Source organism: Gossypium hirsutum, chromosome A11 (genome assembly GCF_007990345.1).
Source record: "Gossypium hirsutum isolate 1008001.06 chromosome A11, Gossypium_hirsutum_v2.1, whole genome shotgun sequence".
Taxonomy (NCBI): Eukaryota; Viridiplantae; Streptophyta; class Magnoliopsida; order Malvales; family Malvaceae; genus Gossypium; species Gossypium hirsutum.
This window is the reverse complement of record NC_053434.1, coordinates 23,790,729-23,816,064: the sequence shown is the minus strand read 5'-3', so window position 1 is coordinate 23,816,064 and position 25,336 is coordinate 23,790,729. Positions and strand designations below refer to the sequence as shown.

Below are 25,336 nucleotides of genomic sequence, written 5' to 3'. Positions count from 1 at the left end.
CGAAACTCACCAACCTAATTTAACATTTGCATGCCTTCCTTCACTTCAAATTGTTTGAAACTCTCTATTAAATATCTATGGAATATGACAACTTGCTGTTCCTTTAGGTTAATTGATCGTGAAATGAAATTTTAGACATATATATTTGTTAGCCACTTTTGTTTTAGTCCCTTACGTTATCATTTTGTTACGAAATGATCACTTTATTGTTAAAATTTGTTATCTCCCAAATGATAGTCTGACGCGACACTTAAAAATAAATTTTAAATGTCAACGTGAAAGGTCCAACTGAGATGAAAAAAGTTAATTTCTTTTTATGAAAATAGAATACAAAATTTTGCCCTAAAACTTAATTTTCTCCAATTTAAAAAGAAGCAACAGTTGATTTTTTTTTTGTTACAATCGGAGAACAGAATAAAAAAGCAGAAGGACATAGAAGAAAAAGAAGAAGAAATGGACACTCCAACCTTTATACCTGCTTGCTTTTGTGGTTGCCCATAATATACAAATAAACAAAGGGGAAGCATGTATTTTTTGTCTGTCACATATACAAAAAAAAAAAAATCTAAACCCAAAACTCAGGTAAATAACAAAACCCCATTACCTACTATAATCCATGCATGGACCTTCCATTGAATTGATTATTTGTTCTTCCATTTTGAATAAAAAAATTCAACCGATTGATGGAGCAGTCAATTTGATTTCTATTGTTTCGATTCAACAAAGATGACTATGAAAATGTATGGTTTTTTCAATCAAAATGGAAACGAAAACTAAAAGAATAAGGAGACCAAGGGTTCTTTTTTTCTAGTCCAAGGATTAATCCAATGCATTGATTTTGATTATTTCAAGAAACTAAATTAACTTTTTCCTTTAATTAATTAACAAAATTCAATTAATTAAATTTATTTAATTAAAAAATCAATTAATTTACTTGGCTGGACATCCACGTTGGAATTTAAAATCCATTACTGTCGTTTGGGAGGTAATAGATCTTGACGGTAGAGTGACCATTTTGAAACAAACGATAACGTAATATTTCAAACATAAGTAACAAAAGTGACTATTTTGGCAATTTACCCTTTTTTTATTCATTGCACTCTCAATGAAAGATTCGGGTTCGAACTTTAGAGATGTTATTGGGAAATGTATTCACGAACTCTAAAAGAATTTGTCTCTATGAACCGTAAAACAGACATAGAGGATACTTGATAATACCAAGAAAATATAATTTGAAACAAAAGACCCATCATGCTACACCCATCATCTTTCATCGAAGCTTAATACTTTTGCCGATAGAATGTCCTATTGCAGGGATTTTTATTACATTTATTCTTCTCTATAACAAAATTTTTGGATATTATAGAAATGTAGTTGTTATATCCTAGTAACAACATTTGATATTTAGATTATATTTGAATTTTAAAATTTTTAATTTTAAAATTATAATATATTAATAATATTAGTTAGTGAACTTTTGATTATATCTTTAAATCAAATTACATTTATTAACGGTTATTCTCATTTAAGAAAATATCATTAATATATTTTTATATAAATTTTAAATATTTTAAAAGTTAAAATACTTCACTTAAAAATAAAATTAATTTTACTAAAATTTGAAACATGAGGTTGTTACAAAAAAAATAATTTAATATTGGTATTATAGATGAAATGTAATTGTAGAAATGCCTATTATAGAAATCACTAAATATATTTTAATCCCTTGAGTTTCTATGTTTAATTAAACAATAAATTGGGATCCTCTTCAAGTTTAGCTCTTTGGAGATTTTTTATTTCTCCAATTAGAAAAATAAATTTATAAGCAAAACTTATCAATATTTTTATAATTTTGATTTGTATATAATAATTTAATTAATCTATAAATTTCATTAATCATCAACTTGATATAAGTTAATCATAAATTATTACTTGATATAAACTCAATTGATATATATATTTAGAGGTGCTCAATCGGTTAACTGATCCGAATTATCATTAACCGAATTGACTAATAGGTTAATCGTTAACTGAAATGAAGTGAAACGAAATGAAGTATTGAGTTCGATTTTAAATGTAATTTTGATTTGATCATTATAATAATTAATCCCATCGCTCATACTACCTTAAATCTTGCGGAACCAATCTCACTATATATCTATACAAATGGATATTTTGAATCTAAAGTGAAGTATAAATATGATATTATAATAAATTGCCCTTCATTAGATTTCAACACGATTGTTGTACAATCGTATCTCTCACAAAATCTGGTTCATGAACAATGACCAATCCTTTAAAATACTGATGCCATGAACAATTAACGAGGTGTACAATTGTGTCCTCGACGTGTAAGGATATTGAAGTAACGACACCCTGTTTCTGATTAGGCATCTAAACAGGCAATTTGAACCTGCCTCTCACCACGTTTTTGTTTATACATATCGGTAACTCTTCCATCTACGTATAACAAAGCAATTTCATGCCGAAGCTAGGCCAATCATTGACCACGTGATGACACTTTACAATCGAAAAGATGCTTGTAGCATATCTAGCCAGCAACCTACAATTGTTTATCATTCTTTCAAGTTACGTTTGAGAGATGAACAATGTATGGTGTCAAATCGCCAACAACTCGTACAGGCCGTGTAAGCCGTATGCTGCCTTGCCTCCTCAATCATTTCCTCAACCACTGTCACGTCCTTAAAATTAGTTTAACGGTCTGGCAATTTCATGATCCAGAATCTTACATTTATGTATATAGGGCGGCCACGACATACAACAAAACCCCATGAATTCTGCAACAAATTGTATAGGCCACCTGCTGAAAAGACAGATTGATGGTTTGTTGAAGAAGGCATTCAATTTTTACAAGCTTGGAAGATGATTAATGTAAAACTAAATAGAAACAGTAGAATAACAAAGCTTAGTGGTTGAGAGAAGGGCAAAGGGGCGGCAGAGTGTAATACCGTGATGCAAAAAGTGTAATACTGTAATGCAAAAAATGGCATGGTTCACATGCTCCGTTTCATAGTCTAGGGAAAGAAGCATTGATTCTCCTGATCATTAATTAATGGGGGCACTATTGAAGTTACCAAATGCATTGTACTCAACCAAAAACAATGTTGTTTTTTTCTACCTTTTGTCCAATAGTTTAATTTAGGAAAATGTTGGTGTTTTCCTTAATAACCTGTCGTAAGTCTTATCTACATACATTAGCAGAAGCAGAGGACATCAATCTACCATAAATTTTGTTGTCGAATTTGGATGTAGGTGGACATCTTTTTTTTTTTAACGTATGCCCAAATGCCATCCGCAAATGAAGATCGGAAGAGGGTGAGGGTGCCAAGATTCTTTTTAGCGACTAAATCCACCATATCCGCGGTTGTCGTACCATAATTTTGAACGGTGCTTTTCTTTTAATATTAAATTTTGCAATTATGTTTTCCTGGATTACAAATCTAGAAATCTACCTTGGTGGTACGTACGGGGTCCTGCTTAGACTTGATTTCATTCATCAAGCTCACCAAGATATTGTTTGTACAGCTAGGAGCTTATATGCCTCAACAAAACTACACGTGATTATGCCTCAATAAGTTTCAAATTAACTGATGTGATTATGGTAATTAATTATGATTAATATCTCTCCCTCTCAATTTCAAGTTCATAATGACATCAAATTAATCTCGTTGCAACATTAACTTTAAAATTGATCATAATCTTTTGCAATCATATAGGGTAATCAGCAAAAACATTAAAATGAATTCTTAAATGATTGATTTCACCAAAAAGAAAAAAGAACTAAAAATTTGTAAAGACTTCAAATATTATTACAAAGTCGCACATATATAAATGTTGTCCCTTAATACATAATTATCTCATTTAGAACAATTTAATCAGGTCAAATCATCAATATTGAGCTTCTTGGTGAAGTAAAATATGTACACTAATGCTAATATAATTAGAATGGAATTATTATAGTTCGGTAATAGTACGAATTAGGCTTATGAACATGTAGGTTCAAGACTACTTGGAGTAAACACAAAATCAATTACTCCGGCTCAACAATTTAATATCACTTTGCACATTTTCTATAATAAAAGTCTTTAATTTAACATGTCAAAATGTTAGGCGTCAAATTTCAAGAATTGAAATCTTTTACTTTTCTAAGGGGTAGCACTATTAATAAATTTTTTAAATTAGATTCTAATATTTAAATTAGATAAGAAGAAAAATTAAATTTCTAAAATTAACAAATTTCAAATATACGGAGGATGCAGTTGAATTAGACGACTAGATTATTATGCCAATAAAAATAGGTGAAGTGGATGTGCTGCTTAAATTTGATTTTTAGACCCAATTGTTTATCAGCCCAAAAAAATCATCTCAGGCTGAGGATCCTTATTCTGGGCCAGCCGAAAGGAATATCATATTATAAAATAAGAGCCAACATAGCCTTACAAAACCCACGTACACTAGATAAGCAAATGAGAGACGGAGGGTCGAGAGCGTTGTCATTTCATTTTACATGATTTCTGGATCCGGTTGTGTGTGAGGAGTTAGACGACTGAGTACAGATGCCTCTGCTACCGCATCGGGGTCCTTCAAGAGATCACATTTATTGCTTCTCCTGCTGGATTATGGTTGTGGTTGTTGACAAAGTCAAGGTCCAGGTCAAGTTCAAGATATTTTTCGACAAAGAAATTAAAAAGTTTTTGAATTTGAATTCTTTAACATTTTATGCTGATGTCAAAGTTTACAAAATGAGACCACAAAATATTGTTTATTTAAACAAATACATTAAAAAAAACTTTTATCTTTTACCACATATCACAACTTTATTGATTTTAGAAGACAATCTAATTAGTTCAGTGATTAAAACTTGAAATTTCCTACTAATATTTTTATTGATTTAGGGTAAGTTTGGATAGGCGATGTGTTTACTTGCGATTAGTGTAAAAACAGCAGTGGCGATGAGATTAGATACTGTACCACACACCATCGCCTATCCAAATCCACCCTTCATCTTTTCAGTTATTCTCTTAGAGTGGGTAAGGCAATGTTGGAAAGTGGAATAAAAGAAATAAGTTTTAAAAAAGGTTTTGGTAAGAAAGACAAGAAAAATATTAGGATTGAAACTCACTTTTACTATGATTTTTTTTGCTTTTTGCTTTTGAGCATTCAACTTATATATACTATGAAGGCCCCAAGCATGAGTAACTTAGAAGGTATTTCAACTCAAGTGACATGTCCTTCTTGAAATTTTCAAACAAATTTAGATTATTTTCCGTAAAGATCAAATCGTCCACATAAAGACAAACAACCAAGATACCACCACCATCATTCATCTTGATGTAAAGAGCATATTCATGATGACACTGTACAAATCCATTACCTTGAAAGTACTTTTCGATGTGACTATACCATGCTCGGGGTACTTATTTCAACCTATATAGTGTCTTCTTTAGCCTTAGACATTTATCTCATTGCCTGTTGACTTTGTATTCCATGGGTTGTTGAATATAAACTTCTTCTTCTTCTAAAAACCCATTAAGAAATGCCGACTTTATATCAAGTTGATGTATTTTCCACTTCATTTAAGTCACCAAGGAAATAAGTAAATAAATTATTTCAATTCGAGCAACAAGTGCAAATACTTCACATAATCAATCTCATACTTTTGCTTGTAACCTTTAGCAACGAGTCTTGCTTTGTATCTTTCAAATTCTCCACTTGGATTCTTCTTTTTCTTGAAAACCCACTTAACTCCAATAGCTTAATGACCTTTTGGAAGTATTGATAACTCCAAATGTTGTTTTTCTCATTAGATTTGATTTTTTCATCCATAGCTACTTTCTATGTTTCGTTTTTCATAGCTTCTTCTAAGTTTAGTGGCTCACTACCTACAAAAAGGTAAAATAAGTCATTAATAACTTCAGTAGAATCATACAAATCATAGATACTTGTCATTTTTCAAGGTTTTTTAATCGAGCTTTCTTTGGAAATTTCTTCATGGATAGGAGCAGGTGAAGATAGAGGATTAACATCTTACACCAATGCCATGGTCTCCTCTTCTTCCTCAGTATATAGAAAGGAATCATAAGAATGTTCTTCTTGGACCTCCTAATTCCAACTTTTCTCATTCATCAAGCTTAACATCTCGACTTACAATAATCTTTCCCTTGCTTGGGTTGTACAACTTGTAGCCTTTAAAATTTGAGTCATAGCCAATGAAAACATGTTTTAAACTTTGATTGTCAAGATTCAATCTTTTTTGATTGCTACATATGCATAAGGAATGCTACAAACACTCATAAATGACTACAAATACTACAAACATTCATAAATGACTAACACTTGGCTTTCTTCCACTCCATGGTTCATGAAGAGTTAGATCATTCATATTCTTCGTTGGTGAGTTACATAATAATAATCCTTTCTACAACTATATTTAGACGGTTACATAATTTATAAAATCATTTACATGTTTCATGACTAACACTTGGCTTTCTTCTTATACTAAACATGTTTTGAACTTTACAATATATCCTTTTTACAACTACATTTGGATGGTTGCATAATTTATAAAATGAATCTCTACATTACACCACTACCACAACACTGTATGCATAATAATCCAACGTGTCCCTTCCTTGGCGTATTCTTGGCAACGTCCCTCCAAACGCAACCTAACATCAATACCTGAAACATAAAGATAGCATAAATAAGTTCAAAGAACTTAGTGAGAGTTGAAATAAAGCATCTTAACGAATACTTATAAAACTAAAAGATCATCCATGCCAATTGCTCTTTTAATTCATTTACTGGCTTGGGCAAATACCATCACAATTTCAAACTTATACTTATACTTATACGCTAATTACTACACTTCTACTCTTACCCGTTCTTTATACTATTAAACTGAATTGCAATCTTTCCATTCCTTTCAGTACTCTTATATTGCTTAATACTCCAACAAAGATCTTTTCACAGTACATTATATACTGATCATATCTCCTCACATACACTTCTTTCATAATGGTAATTTACAATTTTAAATATTGGGCGAATAATTTCACGTTTGAAATATACCTATACAATTTACATATTGTCAACTCTTAACCAAATAGCATTCAGTTCAGTCTCAATGCTTGCTATATACTGACAAAAAATTATCTGAACCAAAGTATCAATATGTCCCGAATAATGGAACTACTCAGATTCTACAATTTCAAGGTAATACCTAGTTTACTCAGATATGGCAAATACACTTTTCATATATACGGATTTTCATTGCTATTCACGAACATCTTCTTCTATCTTATACAATTACACACAGGTCTATTTCCCTCAGTCAACTTCAATTATCTTATCCTTATTATCATCTGATCAAAATTATACTGAATTTACCATACAACAGTCACTCACTTTATTTCATACTTAAAAAACTAAGCACATCAAAGATCCAAACATAATACACCATCAGACTATACCAAGAATACACCTCAAAGGAAAACATACGATAAAAAAATATGCCATAATGAAATCATACAAAATACGCCACAAATGTGACATAAAGAGTCACGTATCTATTGTCCTGGTGGACTTCACAAAGTGTGCCATGATTTTCTTGTAACAACTTGATTTTTAGTGGTGACAGAATAGTGGTTTCGGGACCATAAATTTTTTTCTTGTTGACTCTTAAATATTGTTTTTAGAATATTTATAGAGTCATTTTAGTCATTGTAACTGCCCAATTTTGGGGCTAGTCGAAACAATGGATTCGAGACCACGAATTCAACACAGTAAAATTTATTTTTATTATATTTTTATGGTCTACGGTTTCACAGATGATTTTGTGAAAATTTCGTTCGAAAATTTTGACGTTGGGTAGCCAATTTAGTAAAAAGGACTAAATTATAAAAAGTGCAAAAGTTGAGTTCTACATGCTAGAGGTGTCCAATTGCTATGAGATTTTAAATTAGAGGTCATTATATGATAATTAAACCATTTGTTAAGTTAGTGGACAAAAATGGACATGGTGAGATAAAATTTTAACGAAAGGCATTAAGGGAATTTTGGTCATTTGGTAAATAAAAGAATAAAAAGGGAAAATCAAGTCAAAATTTGCTCATCTTTCTTCTACCTTGGCCGAATTTCATAAGGGCTCCATAGCTAGGATTTCTTCAACTTTCAAGCTTGATTGTAAGTGCATCCTAGCCCCATTTTTAATATTCTTTACATTTTTGAAGTCCTCGTAACCCGATTTACCTATTTCTACCATTATTTTGAAGTAAGGTTCATGTTTAAAAATTTTTCCATGTGTGACATGCTTGTATTTTGATGTTTGATGGAAGATTTTGAATGTTTAAGGTGTGATAAACAATTTTTACTAAGTGATTTTTAGTAAAAATGCATAAAAAGGAATTATTTATAAAAGTTGTGAAAATGGGTGGTAGAAATGTGATTTAATGAAAAATGTGGGCTATTATGAATATGATTTAGGTTCGACTAGGCTTGGGTAACAAAGAAAATAGATACATTTCATTTTACAAGCTTAAGGACTAATTTGTAAATATGTCAAAGTTTAGAGGCAAAAATATAATTTTGCCGTAAGTTGATTTTTGGACAGAATTAAGTAATGTGATAATTAAATAAGTTAATTTTTCTATTATAGATCAAGAAAAATGAAGTTAGGACCTTGATCGGGGGAAAAACAAGGTTATTGACGATTAGGTCCATTTCCAACTATTTTTTACCGAGGTAAGTTTGTGTGTAAATAACGCAACGTTATATTATGTATTTAATGCTTAATATTGCATAAATTGTACAATTGTTTTTATGGACATATTCAACTAAGTTTCGACGATGAGAAAATCCCGGTTGAACCTTAGGAATAGATTAGGATACAAGTGACATGTCACTAGGAAACCATGTGTTACGTGATCTAATGAATCCGGGTGCTAGTCGTGTACGTCCTACTAGTGGCTGGGTAGTCCGGCATGTGTTGCGGATACTGAAAGCTTGTGTGAGCAGCCCGTGTAGTTACGTCTTGACTGACAGCTTGTGTGAGCAGGCCTGTGATTAGCTCGTGTGTGAACCCATGTGTTATGAGATATGAGGTAGCAGCTACGTATGTGGCACTTATGTGTGAGACCTTTCGTGTATCCAATAGTATTCCAAGTGTTCAACAGGTAATCCGAAGAGTATGTCAAAGATGACAAAGTATGTGACTATGTTACAAGTTGGTACAGGTATGTATGTAAAATTCATGAGTATGGACTTTAGTATAAGATGAACTCTTGGTAAGAATGCAAATGAGTAAGTTATGCCTAAGATACATGATGATATTTATGTTAACTTATGTTAAGTAGTTATATATTTAATGAATGATTTATGTTGCTTATTATTTGCATGCAAACTTACTAAGCTTTAAAACTTACTCTTATTTTCTTTCCATTCCTTATAATATCGCCAGGCTAGCTTGGGGATCGAGGAACATCGGAGCTCGATTCACACTATCAAACTATTGTTTTGGGTATACTTGGTTTCTATATTTTGAGTACGTCATGTATAGGGACTTGGTCATTTTGTTATGTGTTATATTGGTTTAGCCAAATGTATTAGCATTGTAATGGTTAATGATTCATTTTGTATATGGCCATTGGAAGTTGGCTAATATTAATCTTATTGGTCCTTGGTATGTTTATGTGATGAAGCTTATCATGAAGATGAAATTGGCATGAATGGAAAAGAAAGTATATGATGTTAATGCATGATAAATGTTAGCATGTGCGAATGATGTATTGATATCTTGTTGTGGCTGATTTGGTTGTATGTGTATGCTTAGATTGGTGTGGCTTGTTGTTGTGTAGGTTGGGACAAGTAAATGTGGCAAAATGGCTTGGTAAATAGCCTTATTTTTGCCCACACAGGCAGAGACACGACCGTGTGAAGGACACGGCCTAGGGACATGGGCGTGTGTCTGGGGCGTGTGAAGTCTGCATTTATTTTATGAAAATTTTCAAAAATTAAATTTGCCACATAGCCTAGCACACGGGAGTGTGACTTGGCTTTGTGACTTCCTTGGGTGCATGACGTAATAAACAGAGAGTTATACGGGTTAGAGACACGGGCGTGTGTGACCACACTGCCTACCCACGCGGGCGTGTCCCAAGCCACACGGGTGTGTGACGCTTGTTTTGATGAAAAAATTTCTAAGTATAGAGAAATTTTCTAAAGTTCTCGGTTTAGTCCCGAACCACTCTCAATGTATGCTTTGAGCCTCGTAGGCTCGTTTAAGGGATGATATGAATATTTTTGAAAAGTTTTAAATTTGAGTGGAAATTCATGTCTCGATTTTGAATGTTTGTTTGAGATTAAGTCCAGTAATGCCTCGTATCTTGTTCTGGCGTTGGATACGGGTAAGCAGTGTTACAATCGTAATAAAATTTGGTCAAGAAATTTTAACGTTTAGATAGCTAATTAATGAAAAATGACTAAATCATAAAAAAAAAGTGTAAAACTTAGTAATTATTACATTTAGATGATTAAATAGTTTAAAAGTTAATTGAGAAAGGACCTATGTGGTAAATTACCCATAAGTATTTTGGTTGGACGACAACTTGAATAAAATGATAAAAAAAATTAAACTTTTAATGGTAAAATTATAAAAAAGTTAAAATTAAATAATACAAATTGAATCAAAAGGCTAAATTCTTCATTCTTTTTCTTCTTCATGGCCGAAACTCACATTAATGACCTAGGAAGCTTTGTTCATCTTTTATCCGTTCATTGTACGGAATTTGACCTGTTTTCTTGTAATTTTTATGTTTTTGAAATCATCGCAATTAGGTCCAGCTAGCCCGTACCTTCTTTTTAATTCTTTTAAAAATTTTGGAAGTTTGAATTGATGAATATTGAATGTTTTTTATGAATACCATGTATTTGGAATTTTGGTTGTGTTGTTTGATAATTTTGTAAAGTGATTTTTTGTTAGATTTTGATTTTAGGATTAAATTGTGAAAATGTTAAAATTTTAGGGTTTTATAGTAAATTTAATATTCATTAGGGACTTTTTAAGGGCCTAGTATATTTGGATAGAATTTTTACTTGAGAAAAATGATTAATTTGATGAATTTCAGGTTAAGGGACTAAATTGCAAAAATTGTAAAGGTTTGGGGAATTGTGTAAATTTAAAAAATAAAAGGGTATTAATTGTAAAATGGATTGAAATGTAAAATATAAGCTGATAATTGAGAAATTTTACATTTTAGATTAAGATCTCGTAGATACTCATGGAAAAGGAAAAATGGCGAAATAGTCTCTGAACTTCTGCAACTATTACAATTAAGTCCATGTAAGTTCGTACGGTTTAGAATTTAATATATTTATGAATTGTTGAGTAAAATAACATGCTACAACATATATATATATTAATTGTTGTTAATGAATGATTATTTGATATATACTTTTGAAATTTGATGCTCGGTTTGGATTGAACGCGGGATAGAGTACAGTCGTGATTTGGTGTGTTATGAGGGTTTGGAGTAGAGATGACTTTGGAGGGTTTGTATATTTATATTACCCGAGTAAATTGAGGTTTAGTATTTGTTGCGAACTCTCGTATTATACTCTTTATTTGGTGTGTTCAGGAGGGACTAGCTTTTTGAGCATTGGTGTGTTTCAGTTGGATTGGCTCGTGTGAGCATCTAGTATGTTTTGGTTAGATGACGATGTACTAAGCTTCTTATAGCTTAATTCTGTTAATCTTGGTTTTTTTTTGTAGATACTCGGAAGGTTCGACACTGAAGTCACACTATCCAACTTAATTTCGATAGTTTTTGGAACGCCTTTTTCAGTTTATATGGCATGTATTATGAATGTATGTCTTTATAAGTGGTTTGGATGTGTGTAATGTTAAGTATGACTTATGTTCATGTTGTTAACTATAAGACATATGTGAATGAAGTAGATGTTACAATGCAAATAAAAATGGTATGTGTTATTGATATGTGTATTTAAAGTACCTATGTTAGGTACATTGGTTAAGTGTGAATTTGATGAATTGATAAGTTGTGTTTAGCTTTCATTTTGATGTACAATTGTATATACTTGTGGTACTAATGAGGGTACATTGGTTAGGCATGTAATAGGTTGATTTGGTATGTTTTTGGCTTGATTAATGTCACATTGAGTAGGTATGTTTGAATGTTTGAAATTGAGGTGCCTTGTATGGCATATTGGTTGAATGATCTTAGAATTTTGAATTGGTCATTTTATGTAGATTTTGGTCAAGTTTTGATGCATGGATGATATGTACAAGAGGTTTTTAAGTGATTGCATGATTTGGTATTGAGAATGGCTTGAATTTGGGCAATTTTGTGTCCACGCGGCCTGAAACATGGGCGTGTGACTCAGTCACGTGTGACACACGGCCATGCGACACGGCCATGTGTCACCTGTAGGTTTCATGGTTTCTTTTTGAAAGTTACATGGCCTAGCACACAGCCTGGCACACGGGCATGTGAGGCCATTTCGAAGGTTACATAGCCTGGCACACGGGCGTGTGGCTTGGCCTTGTGACCTAAGTCAGAAAGTTACATGGGGAGGGACACGACTATGTGTCCCTATTTTGAAAGTCACACGACCTGAGACGCAGGTGTGTGCTCAGCCATGTAAGGCACACGGCGGTGTGACCCTTGCAGTCCAAATTTTTCAATTTTTTCTTTAACTTTCTAAATGTTTTTAATTTAGTCTTAGATTGTTTCTATAGTATTTTTAGGACCTCGAGGGCTCGATTAATGGGCATTATGAATGTATGTGAATGAAATTAGATTATGTTTGCATTGATGTATGAATTGAATGGTTTATTGTTCTGTTTGTTTAGTAATGCTCCGTAACCCTATTTCGGCGATAGATACGGGTTAGGGGTGTTATATTTCTTCCTCATGGACTTATACATAGATTCATGTATCATAATCCGCCAATTCAATTTACATATTTCGAAAGCTACACTATGAACTATCGTATAGACATATCTTGCCATGGGTTTTAACCACATGATCTTATACACATTCATGTATCGTGTTCTGCCAATCTAGTATTCATTTTATTGGAGGCTACACCATGAATGTTTCCATATCATTTAAGATGCCATGAATCATAATCACATGGTCTTACTCTTGCTTTTCCAAACGTGATCTATCGATCTTGTTAGAAAGATAGTTGTTATACCAAAGACAAACACAAAAGGAACATTCTTATAATATTCACTTATCATACCATCCATGTTTCCTGATTATTCACATTGTCCTTACGTACGTACTTACCAATCATTGTTCTTGTCAAAAGAAACTTATACATTTTATCATGGCACTAAATTTCCCCTTTTCTATACTCTTTCATTTACCAAGTATCATATGCATTTTATCATCCTTTATGTATATACTTTACTTGTAATCTACACACAAGAGTCAGAGTAAAGACTCACTTGATAACTCACTTAAACTGAATCTCGAAGCTCTATACTTGAACATCCAACACGATCCAACAATCACAACTGCTTACAGAACATAGGTTCACCATTACAACTTATTCACATACTATATATTATCATCTCAAATGCTGACAACCTTCATGTAAAACCTTGCACTTACAATCTAACTATTATTATACTTCTTAAAGACTTATTTAATCAAAATCTAACATGCAGAACTATCATATTTACTTGGAAATAGAATAACCATTGATTAAATCCAGAATAATAACTTCCAATTTAATCAGGAAAAGGTACATTTTAAATTTTTAGGAAAATAACCAGAAAGTTACATTTCTCAAGAAGAAGAAGAATCTTCTATAGAACCTGTTGTAGGCCAATTTTGACATCATACATAAAACCCACACCCAAAACCCAACTAACCCAAACAAATCAAACCCAAACTAAACTAAAACAGCCCACCTAACCACTAAACCAAACATCCCAAAAATAAAACCCTAATAGCCCAACCCGAAAATAAAACAAAAAATAATAAACCCTAGCCCTCCTAGCCACTGTCATAGCCTAACCACTGTCCCATGCCGTCTGCCACCACCACCCACCGCCACTTGCACCTGCAAACCAAAGAAGAAAAGACAGCAAATAATAAAAAATTGATGTAAAATGGCTATAAAAAGCCAAACAAAAATCATTTGTAGGGATTCGGCAATTTTGGAGAAATACAAAAAAAAGATTTGATTTTTCTTTAAGAACAAAAAACAGCAAGCAAGCAGAACACAAAAAACAAATTCGTCGCGTAAAGGTTTGATTTTTTTAGTTTACTTTTCTTTTTTCCTTGAATATACGTATATATATTTCCTTTATTTTCTTTCTTTTTTTTTTAAAAAGCAACATATATATAGATATATACAAAATACAAGAAATAAAAAAAAAGAATAAAAAAACATACCTTTTTTATTTTTCGGCCACCGTATGCGGTGGCCAGCGGCGGCGATCGGCGATGGCGACCGGTCGAATTTCTCACCGGAACAGGGACCTCTGCAGAGAGCAAAGAGGAAAAATAACTTTTTTTAAAAAAACAGAGCAGAAATGAACTTTTTAAAAAAAATTGGATTTATATAGGCCACCAAAATGACGTCGTTTTGGGACTGGCCTTAAACGCCCAAAACGACGTCGTTTCATGCTTGACCCGTGCGACTCGACCCGCTCCGCTCAGGATCCGCGTGTTTTTTCATTGGAAGGGCTAATTGCGCTTTTAGCCCTTCCGCTTTTCTGATATTTCGCAATTAAGTTTTTATGGATTTTTAATTTTGCCCCGGATTTATGCTTGGATTTCAATCAGGTCCCTTGCGATGGTACGCGTTTTGGAGGGAGGGTTTATTGCCTGATCTAGTCCCTCTTATTTGTTTGCGCATGCAATTTAGTCATTTTCTCTTTTATTTACTCCAGATTTGGCCCAAAACTTTTGTTTTAAGTTCGATTTAATCCCTTTAAGTCATTTTTGCTATTTTATTATCCCAAAAATTTTATTATTATTATTATTATTATTATTATTGTTATTATTATAACTATCGTTATTGTTGCTATCATTACCGTTGTACCATTACTATTATTATTTATACATTTTCTTTTCATGTTTACTTATATGTTAACGTTTTCATATCAAACTAATATACATGTGTACTTTTTAGCACACTTATATTATTTATACATCATCACTCCCTTTATTATCATTTCATCATTTGTATCTTTGTAAATAATTTCAAACTTTAATTATTTGTATTATTGTTATTAGTACTATTTATTATTGCTATTATTATTACTATTATTTTTATTTGCCATTATTATTATTATTTTCTACTACGCCGTTATTATTAATACTAATATTAATATTTTTATTATTACTATTATTACCACTAATATTATTATTTTTTGCTACTATTATTATTATCATTATCACTATTATTACTTTATTATTGTAATTTAATGTATTATTATTATTATTATGTATTTTATTACCATTAATTATTATTACTACTACCATTATTTTTATTAACATATTATTTTTTTTACCATATTATTATTCCTATTTTTTATATATTATTATTGTTATCAACATATATTATTATTAATGTACTATTATTTTCTATTATTTTATTACTAATATCACTGTTATCATTTTATTTATTATTATTATTATTATTATTATTATTATTATTATTATTATATTTTCATTTTCTTATTACTCATCTATTATATTTCTTATCTATTTATATTTTCATTATTATTATATTTTAGATACTATATCTATGTTTATATTTAGGTATTAATATCATTATTTTACTATTGTTATATTTTTCATATTATCATTATCATTATTATTAACATATATATACATGTGTATTTTTCATGTACATATTAGTATTTTCTACTATTATTACAAATATATTATTTCTTTTATTATATTATTAGAACATTATTTTTATTATCATTTTCTTTATTTTGAATATTATTGTTATTTTTATTCTAATATTACGTTTTAATATTTTTCATTAATTGTATAATCGTTCGCATTATTTACAAATTCCTATTGCAAATGATATTATTTTTTTATGTTTTTTAATAAATAAGGCAACGTGCCAATTTCAACACTAAGTCACTGATTTCATCGCTATGTTGGGTGGATATCATTGGCTCGTGTTAAAAACGAGACGTCCTTCTAAAAGACCAAAAATTTCAAATTCTCGTATTTTAATCGGATTGCAATTAAATATTAAATTAAACTTGTATTTTTGAGAATTAAGACAACGCGTGTTTAACAAGATACCAATTTTGGGTGTCGCGAGGGTGCTAATACCTTCCTTGTGCGTAACCGACTCCCGAACCCTATTTTCTCTAGATTTTCACGTAGACCCAAATTCGGCCTTCATTTTTGTTCAAGAATAAATTTTCTTTTCTAAAAAAGAAGATTTATTAGGTGTCTGATCACACCTAGAAAAAAGATCGGCGGCGACTCCTTTTCTCTTTAAAACCGAAATTTCATTTTCAAATTTTCAAATAATCGCCTCAACTAGCGACTAAAGCGAAATTTTTACGTCGCTACAGAACCTCTCTTGCACATATAAATATGACCCAACTTATTTGGTGGAACTTAATAAGTGTCACACATTCTCTGAGTTGTCCTTAATAATGGTTTACAGTTTCTGAATAGAACATCAATGATGATCTTAAATAATAAATATCAGATCAGTCTATCCAGTTGATTCGTAACTAGATTACCTTACGACTTAACTAGTAAGGTAACTCAAACTAACTCAAACTAACAGGGCGTGTTATACTTCTAGCGTACACCTATACCATATTACATTTTTAATTAATAATTATCTCTCTTCAACTAACAAAGTGATCTGACATATATACTTACACAATTGTTGTTATACGCCCATCCTACACGCCAAAATTAATAAATAATTGGGCAGATAGGACTTCGCTAAATAGATTATTTTTCCTACCTATTAATGCCTAATCTTTGACCCATTAGACTTGAGGTGTGACACAAAAAATTCCAAAGTCATCTTGTTCCTTAGTAAAGCAATACCCCTATGCATACGAGCCATTTGGTGCACTTGCCCTGTTGTTTCATGAGAAGTTCGAGCCAAGAAAGTTGTGAGCTCCCTCTTTCAGGTTGTAAGGTCTCCGGTTGTGCCGAATCCATTAAAAGATCGAGCAGCAGCAATGAAAGCATTGTAGGTATAAAAACCATTACTGAAACATCTGCCATGTTTTGATATTTAAGCATCTAATTAAAAAGGTCTTGAGTGATAATGCTGGCAACATCGTCGCCACCGCTAGGGAGGATAGGGGTTGGAGTGGAGCCACTACACTGGCTCTGGCAGCCAGTTCCACAATACTTAGACGGGGTGCCACACCACCCATGTTGACTGCAACATGGTCTATTTGGACATAGAGCACCTCCTACTTGTCTTCCGCACTGTTCTGCTGATGCCCCAAGGCATAACAAGAGTATTGCTACACTACTTGATGTCAAAAGAATATACAACTTTTTCGTATCCATTGATGCTTGGTGTGGATTCTCAGTTTGGGATTGAGCAAGTACGAGGGTATAATAAATATTACATGGAAATAATTGCTGGGGTTTTCTTTGACTTTCCCATTCAAAAAAGGCTGGCTGGCTTCCTTCATTTTAGTGGACCTATTACCCGATTTTAAGAACCACTCGGTTGTGCAAACTTTCAATTTCCTTGCCAAAACAAATACGATCATATTTGTTGGGTTTTTTTTTTTTTAAATTTCTTTTCGTTGTTTGTACTTTGAATGAAAAACGAAGCTGCAATGTATCGCAGACGCTTCACTTTTTAAATTAAGTTTTGAATTTTAATTTTAATTACAAAATTATTTTTTATGAACTAAAAATCCAATGAAATTTGAAATAGATTGATTTTAGTCTAGCAGTTTAGTAAATCTGGTCTTTGATTTTGAATTTTATAATTTCTTTTTTAAAATTTAAATATTTGTAAAAATTAAAATTTGTTATTTATATATAAAAAAATCTAAATTTAAACTTAAATTGAACTCGAAGAGTTATTGAAATATTCAAATAATCTCAAAATTATTTTTGAATTCAAATTATTTATAGTTAAGATTCATGTTGAAGTTTAAATCATTTCAATCTTGATATTTTTAAATTTAACAATTTTCAAATAAAATAAAAAAATATTAAGCTTAAATCTAAATTTATTCAAATCTAAAAGTACCTAATTTTAAAATAATCTAAACCTAAAATCAATTTCAACTTAGAAATTTTCTAAGTATAAAGACATTCAAACCTCTTCTAAGTATAAAGATTCAAGCTTAGATATTACTATAATAAATAACATATTTTAACTTGAAATTTATATGATTTTAAAATTTATTATAAAATAAATTTAAATAAAAAAGGTCAAGGGGCTGCATTTTTCATTCAAACTTAAACAAAAAAAAATCAGATTATTCCTTCAAGAAAAAAAATAAAGGGTGAGTGGCAAGTTGACCCAAATTTTGTTGAAAGAATCTCACCATTTAAAAGTGGCGAAATGTTTTTAAATTCGAATAGAGTTTTTTCTCCCGAAATACATAATTTTACATATTTAGTATTTTTGAGAAAAAAAAATCAATATTAACATAAAAATTCGAGTATATATGTTTCTTTTTTTCTTTTTGAGATAAGGACATTAGATCATTTTTTTTAGTATATATGTGGGGGAAATTTTTGAAAATTTATCATATGCTGTATTTAAAAAATTATGATCTACTTATTAAATTAAAATTTAGATAAATTTCAAGTTTAAAATGATTAATGATGTTTTTGGCTAAAAGCTTTGGAGAGAGACGGAGAAACAGAAACTAACTAAAAACATGATTGTTAGATATTGGTTGCAATTCAACGGTCACATCAAAATTTGCAAAATATTAAAAATTAAAGCGTAATTAATTTCTCTATTTTTTACTTTTTATTTATTTATTTTAAAATTTATTAGACAATCCTGTTGATTTGTTTATTAACTTCCACTCAATAGTGCCTTTATTCTGTTGGAGTGGGGTAGTGCAGTTCACAATTCAGCCAAAAGGCCTTTGGTTATAGCAATCCAAGTTGCTTCCGTAGTTTATACCCAAGATGTCACAGTACCTCCTGTAGAAACCAATCCTGCTAGCCACCCTGTTATCAGGACCACGACCGCACTCTAGCCCACCATTAATTATGTTAGTGATGACTCCATAACCAGGGACCCGGCCTGCTTCCGTGTCTGCACCGGACGGTCTCCATTGCCCGATGATTACGCTATGGCATGACGGTTTGTTTCCCTGTGGAGTCATCCAAAACCATATGGCTGTCTTAAAGGATATTATTGCGTTGGTGGCTACAATGTCTGGATTATTTATCAAATCTTCTCCAATGGCTCTTCCAGCTGGTCCATAGTTGTAGTTGCTGAGGAAATTGAGCCCGTTAACAACATGCACTAGTACTTCATTTGGAGAGTTATGCATAACTATAGTTTAGTTTTTACATATCCAAAACTTTAAAAAGTTGTAGTCGAGTTCTCAAAGTATCATTATTTTACTAATCAAATTATTTTGTCAACCTGATTAATTTAATAATTAAATGTCAATTCAAGTCATACGTAGAGTGTAATTAAAATATATGGATCAAATTTTAATAAAATTGTTTGTTTTTGAACACGTTATATCCAAGCTACTTATATAGTAGATACATGTGCTTAAAATTTGATCTATATGTTTTAAACATGATCCACATCATATTCGAGTTGACATTTAATGCTCAAGCTAACAATTAGGTTGCAAAAGAACCTAACTGATATAATATTGATACTTTAAGTAATCAAATTAAACGTTTTGAAGTTGGGACCAATTTAGAATGCAATTTATTATATATTATATCAATTATCAACAGATTAAGAAACTTACTGAGTCAATTGAATGGGTCCTCGTCCAAAATACAGTCTGCCAGGAGCGCATGGCCAAGAGCCAGGAGTACAGTAAGGACCTGGGTTGTTTTGTTCCCTAATAAAGCAATATCCCCATGCATACGGACCATCCGGTGCAGTTGGCCATCCACCTGTTGTTTCATGAGAGGTTTGACCAAAGAAAGCAGCGAGCTCTCTCTTTCTGGTTGCAAGGTCTCCGGTTGTGCCAAATCCATTAAAAGATCGAGCAGCAGCAATGAAAGCATCATAAGTATAGAAACCATTGCTGGGACATCTTGGATCATTTCGATACTTAAGCATTTGATTAAAAAGGTCACGAGTGATAATGCTGCCAACACCATTCCCACCACTAGGGGTTGGAGTGGAGCCACCACACTGGCTCTGGCAGCCAGTTCCACAGTACTCAGGTGTGCTGCCACACCACCCATGTTGGCTGCAACACAGTCTGTTTGCACAGAGTGCACCTCCCGCTTGTCTTCCGCACTGTTGTGCTGATGTTCCTAGGCCTTGCAAGAGAATTGCTAGACTAGTTAAAGTCAAAAGACCATACAACATTTTTATATCCATTGATACTTTGTGTGGATTTTGTACTGAACAAGTTCTAGAGGGTATATATAACTATATAGAAATAATTGCTGGATATTTCTTGGACTTTTCCATTCAAAAAGGGCTGGCTGGCTTCATTCATTTTGTGGGCCTATTACCCTAATATACGAATTTAAGAACCCATTCGGTTGCAGGAAATTTCAATTTATTTGCGGAGAAAGAGTTTCGGATAAATATTGAAATTATATATAAATTTTAATTTTGAGTCATTTTATACATAAATTTTTTTATGTTTATATATTGTATGTGTCATATAAATAATTATATTAATTTAATAAAAAAATAAATATATTTATTTTTTGGTGAAAATTTTAACGTTAACTATGGCATAATAAAAATAAAAATAATGTATAGTACGATAATACATTAAATTGGGTGACTGAAAGTGATGAAGAGTTGAGATGTTAATAAATCTGAAATTTTAATGGCATGTAGATATTATTGAAGATTTTTTTGCAGTCTATGTTCATTTATTAAAGATGAGATAATGAAGGAACAGAAATTTGACAAATTACACATCAACATTAAATTATATTTAATTAGGTCAGAGTAACCAGTTGAGATAAGTTGGCGTTTAGTTAAGATCCAAATATCTCAATTGGTGAAAGAAAAATCACTAATCTCTAATAATTTAACTTATAGTCTATTAATTTACTTTCTCCTGAGATATACGGGTTTGTTGTGTAAATTAATTTTATAATTTTAATTTTGTTTCAATTTATTAATGAATTAAAAAGGGATGTAATTATAAAATATTTTTAAAAGTGTTTAATTAATTTAAAATCAATTATATTACTATTATTTAATCTTAAAAATATTAAATTATTAATAACTTTTCTATAAGTTATTTATTATATTTTGTTCAAATAAATCTCAAAAACTATATATAAATTATGGTTTAATATGCAATTGTATAAATAAATTTTGATTTTGTGTAATTTTATACATAAAATTTAAATTTGACCAAATTTTTGTAAATTATTAACACAATTATTGATATAATATCATTTTATCTTTAAGATAATATCAATAATATCAATTTTTTAGAGTAATTTGAAAATGATTTTTGAGTTTGAATTGATATTTGAAGGCAAAATCAAGCGGTGCTTAGAGCAACTCCAACTACTTCAAGCATTAGTAATGAAAAGTGCATAAAAATAAAGAACATAATAGATGTTTATGCAGTTCAGTTCCCTACATCTATAGGATCTTGCCCAAATAGAATATTTACTATATTAACACCTTGTACAACAATATTTTTCAAAACTATCACCAGTTTAGACTACTCACTAGATAGAAAACGAGCCATTTTTTTCTTTTTTTCCTCAAATCTATTTTTTGCGTCTATATTTTTATTCAAATCTTTCCACTTTTTTAACAGAGTCATCTAGAATCATACGCTTGTCTTGAAGGATATTATTGCGTTAGTGGCTACAAGGTCCGGATTATTTATCAGATCTTCTCCAATGGCTCTTCCAGCTAGTCCATAGTTGTAATTGTTGAGGAAATTGGGTCAGTCAACAACATGCAACATACAATAATATTAACAATGTAGTAGGTACACGTGCTTAAAATTTGATCTATATGTTTTAAACATTATCCACACCATATTCAAATTGACATTTAATGTTCAAACGGATAATTGATGTCGAAACCATTCTTTTGAAAACGGGGATCGACTTTGTTTGAAAGTGAAAATTAAAACGGGAGTCGCCACCAATCTTTTATCAGGTGTGATCGGATCACATTTGTTTTAATAAATCAATTTTAGTTTACTAAAACAGGGCCTTTGGTCTACGAAACTTGAGAGAATGAGTTCGGGAGTCGGTTACGTGCGAGGAAGGATTAGCACCCTCGACACGCCCAAAAAATTGGTACCGAATTGATTAGTTAGTGTCTTAATGTCGAAAATTAAAAATCGGGAAGGGACTTGAAATACGATCTTTTCTATTAATACTGATTTTAAAATTCTTGAATTAGCTTAAATCGATTTGTTTAAAGATTTCCTTATCTCGAGATATCGGAGTATCACATCCCGTAAGTTAGGACACAATACCATGAATTCCCGAGCACAAGGTCGTCTTTTAATTTAAATTGGAAATCCGTGCATTTCAAAACTCAAAAGGATATTTAGCTATTTAGAACCAACAAGAGAACCGAAACCCCGTAAGTTAGGGCACAATTCTTCAATGTTCCAAAATGCGAAACATTACCTTATTTATTGAAATTAGTAAAAACATGAATAAAAATCTTTAAAGTAATGAACAACAGAATGATATAAAATAGGCGGGAGACAAAAATAAACGAGTTGGAAATACATTGAAACAAATAATAAATATGACAACAATATTAAAACAATAACAATGCATGCGATATATTAAACGTAATAATAGTATCCAATGTGAAATAAAAACAACGAATATATACATAATAAAGATATTAAGAGTATGTACGTAAAATATATATATATTTATAAATAGTAATAGTGTTAGAAATATACTATATATAGTGTTTGAAGTATATACATAAAATAGTGAAAATATAACTAGTAATGTTAAGATATATATAATATATACATATGTATAAAATAGATATAAAAAATATGTACATAATATAGTGTAAAAATACATACATAATATAATTAAAATATATACATAAGATAACATGTAGAAAAAAAATATATAAATAATATAGTATTAAAGATATATACATAAAATAGTATAATATATATATACGTAATATAGAATTTAGAATATACCTAATATGTTAAAAGAATATATATATAATATAATATTAAGAAATATAATAATAACAAAAAAGAGAGGGAGAGGTGGGTGATTTCTGGCTACAAGGCCGGTCACCGTCCGGTTACCGGACCGCCGCCGGCTACCGTCGGTGCCACCGTACACGGCAACCGGACCTCAAAAAAAACTTTTTCGGTAAAAATGGGAAAGCTTCCTCCTTTTATTTTTACTTTCGTATAAAAGAAACAAAATAAAACTGAAAGGAAAACAATAAGCAAACAAAGAACTTAAAACGAGAATAGACCAAGAAACCTCTTTTGCTTTGATATTTGATTAATCTCAAAAAAAAAACTAGCCTCTCCAAAAACTAGCCTTTACAATAACTCTTCTCCTTGATTACTCTCAAAATACCTCTCAAAAATCCTTTACAATAACTTTCTCCCCCAAAACTTCTTCCTCCCCTAAATACAAAATATGAGAAGGCTTATATAGCCATTTACAAAATATTTTTTATTGTTTATATCTTCATTTGTAGGTACAAGTGGTGGTGGAGCAAGTGTGGCTAATGGAGTAGGTGGTGAAGCAAGTGTAGCTAGTGGAGTAGGTGGTGGAGCAAGTGTGGCTAGTGGAGTTGGTGGTGGAGCAAGTGTGGCTAGTGGAGTCGGTGGTGGCAAAGGCTAGGATTTAGTTGAGAAAAGTTTAGGTTGTGGGCTAGGGTTTTTTTATTTTAATTTGGGCTTAGGGTTTGGGCCATTAGGGTTTTGATGTAAATTGGGCTTTGGGTAGTTAAGATTTTGGGTTTGGGGTTTAATTTTGGTGGGTTAGGTAAGGTTAAATTGGGTTTTGATGTAAATAGGTTAAAATTGGCCTACAACAGCTGCCCCTCTTTACTTATTATCGTGTAACGGGAATAAAGCAAAGACACAAAGAAAGGCCAATTTTGCCCGGTCTTACTAAGTATGGACTTCTTTGGTGCTCTTCTCATCCAGGTAGTCTCTTTCCAAACCACTGTATCTTGTTGTCTTGATCAAATCCACTGCATCTTCTGATATATGTCTTGTAGCTTCGATTTACTCCAAGGTGACTTCAAAAAGATAAAATCTTCAGCTTCAATCTGCTCTTCCATCGCTTTAGTCAGATAAAATTTGTGGTCTTCTCTTCTGCAACTTTTAGAAAGGCAAGATCTGATATCATCGATCAGCTCCACTGCAACTTCAATTAGCTTCACTGTAATTTCAGGGATATAAAATCTGTGTCTTCGATTAATTCCAGTCTTTATTCTTTACTCGGCATGTGATCCTGAGCTTAACTCATTTCTTGCAATATGAATTGACTCTTTAAAACTAGACATTAAAAACATAAATTGAAAATAGCTCAGCACGTGAGCCAAGGCTCAACTCACTTCTCGCAATATGAGTTGATTTTTAAAACAAAATTTGTAAAACAGATTTTGAAAATACATCGGTATGTGACCCAAGGCTCAACTCACCTCTCGTAATATGAGTTGATTTTTGCAAATCATAAATTGAAAAAAAAATCAATTGAAAATACCTCGGCGTGTGATCTGAGGCTTAACTCACCTCTCGCAATATGAGTTGATTTTTTTGACAAACATAAATTGAAAAAAAAAAAGAAATTGAAAATATCTCAGCGTGTCTTGAGGTTGAACTCACCTCTCGCAATATAAGTTGATTTTTTGGAAAAACAAAATTTGAAAAACAGAATTTGAAAATACCTCAGCGTGTGAGTCAAGGCTCAACTCACCTCTCGCAATATGAGCTGATTTTTTTGAAACACAGAAATTGAAGAACAGAAATGGAAAACACCTCAGCGTCTTGAGGTTCAACTTACCTCTCGCAATATGAGCTGATTTTTTTTGAAAGACAGAAATTGAAAATACCTTAACGTGTCTTGAGGCTCAACTCACCTCTCGCAATATGAGTTGATTTTTTACAAACAAAAATTGAAATTACCTCAGCGTCTTG

At 31.5% G+C, this 25,336-nt stretch overlaps 1 protein-coding gene across 1 annotated transcript; it reads right to left on the bottom strand.

The window, feature by feature from the left end:
* Window positions 1-18,985: 18,985 nt before the first annotated feature.
* LOC107895471 (endochitinase) lies at window positions 18,986-20,604 on the bottom strand. Its single transcript, XM_016820746.2, has 2 exons — window positions 19,982-20,604; window positions 18,986-19,484 (listed from the first exon to the last, which is right to left on the bottom strand). Exons 1-2 carry the CDS (start codon window positions 20,566-20,568, stop codon window positions 19,115-19,117), a joined length of 957 nt encoding a protein of 318 aa, XP_016676235.1. The 5' UTR covers window positions 20,569-20,604; the 3' UTR covers window positions 18,986-19,114.
* Between the last annotated feature and the right edge of the window lie 4,732 nt (window positions 20,605-25,336).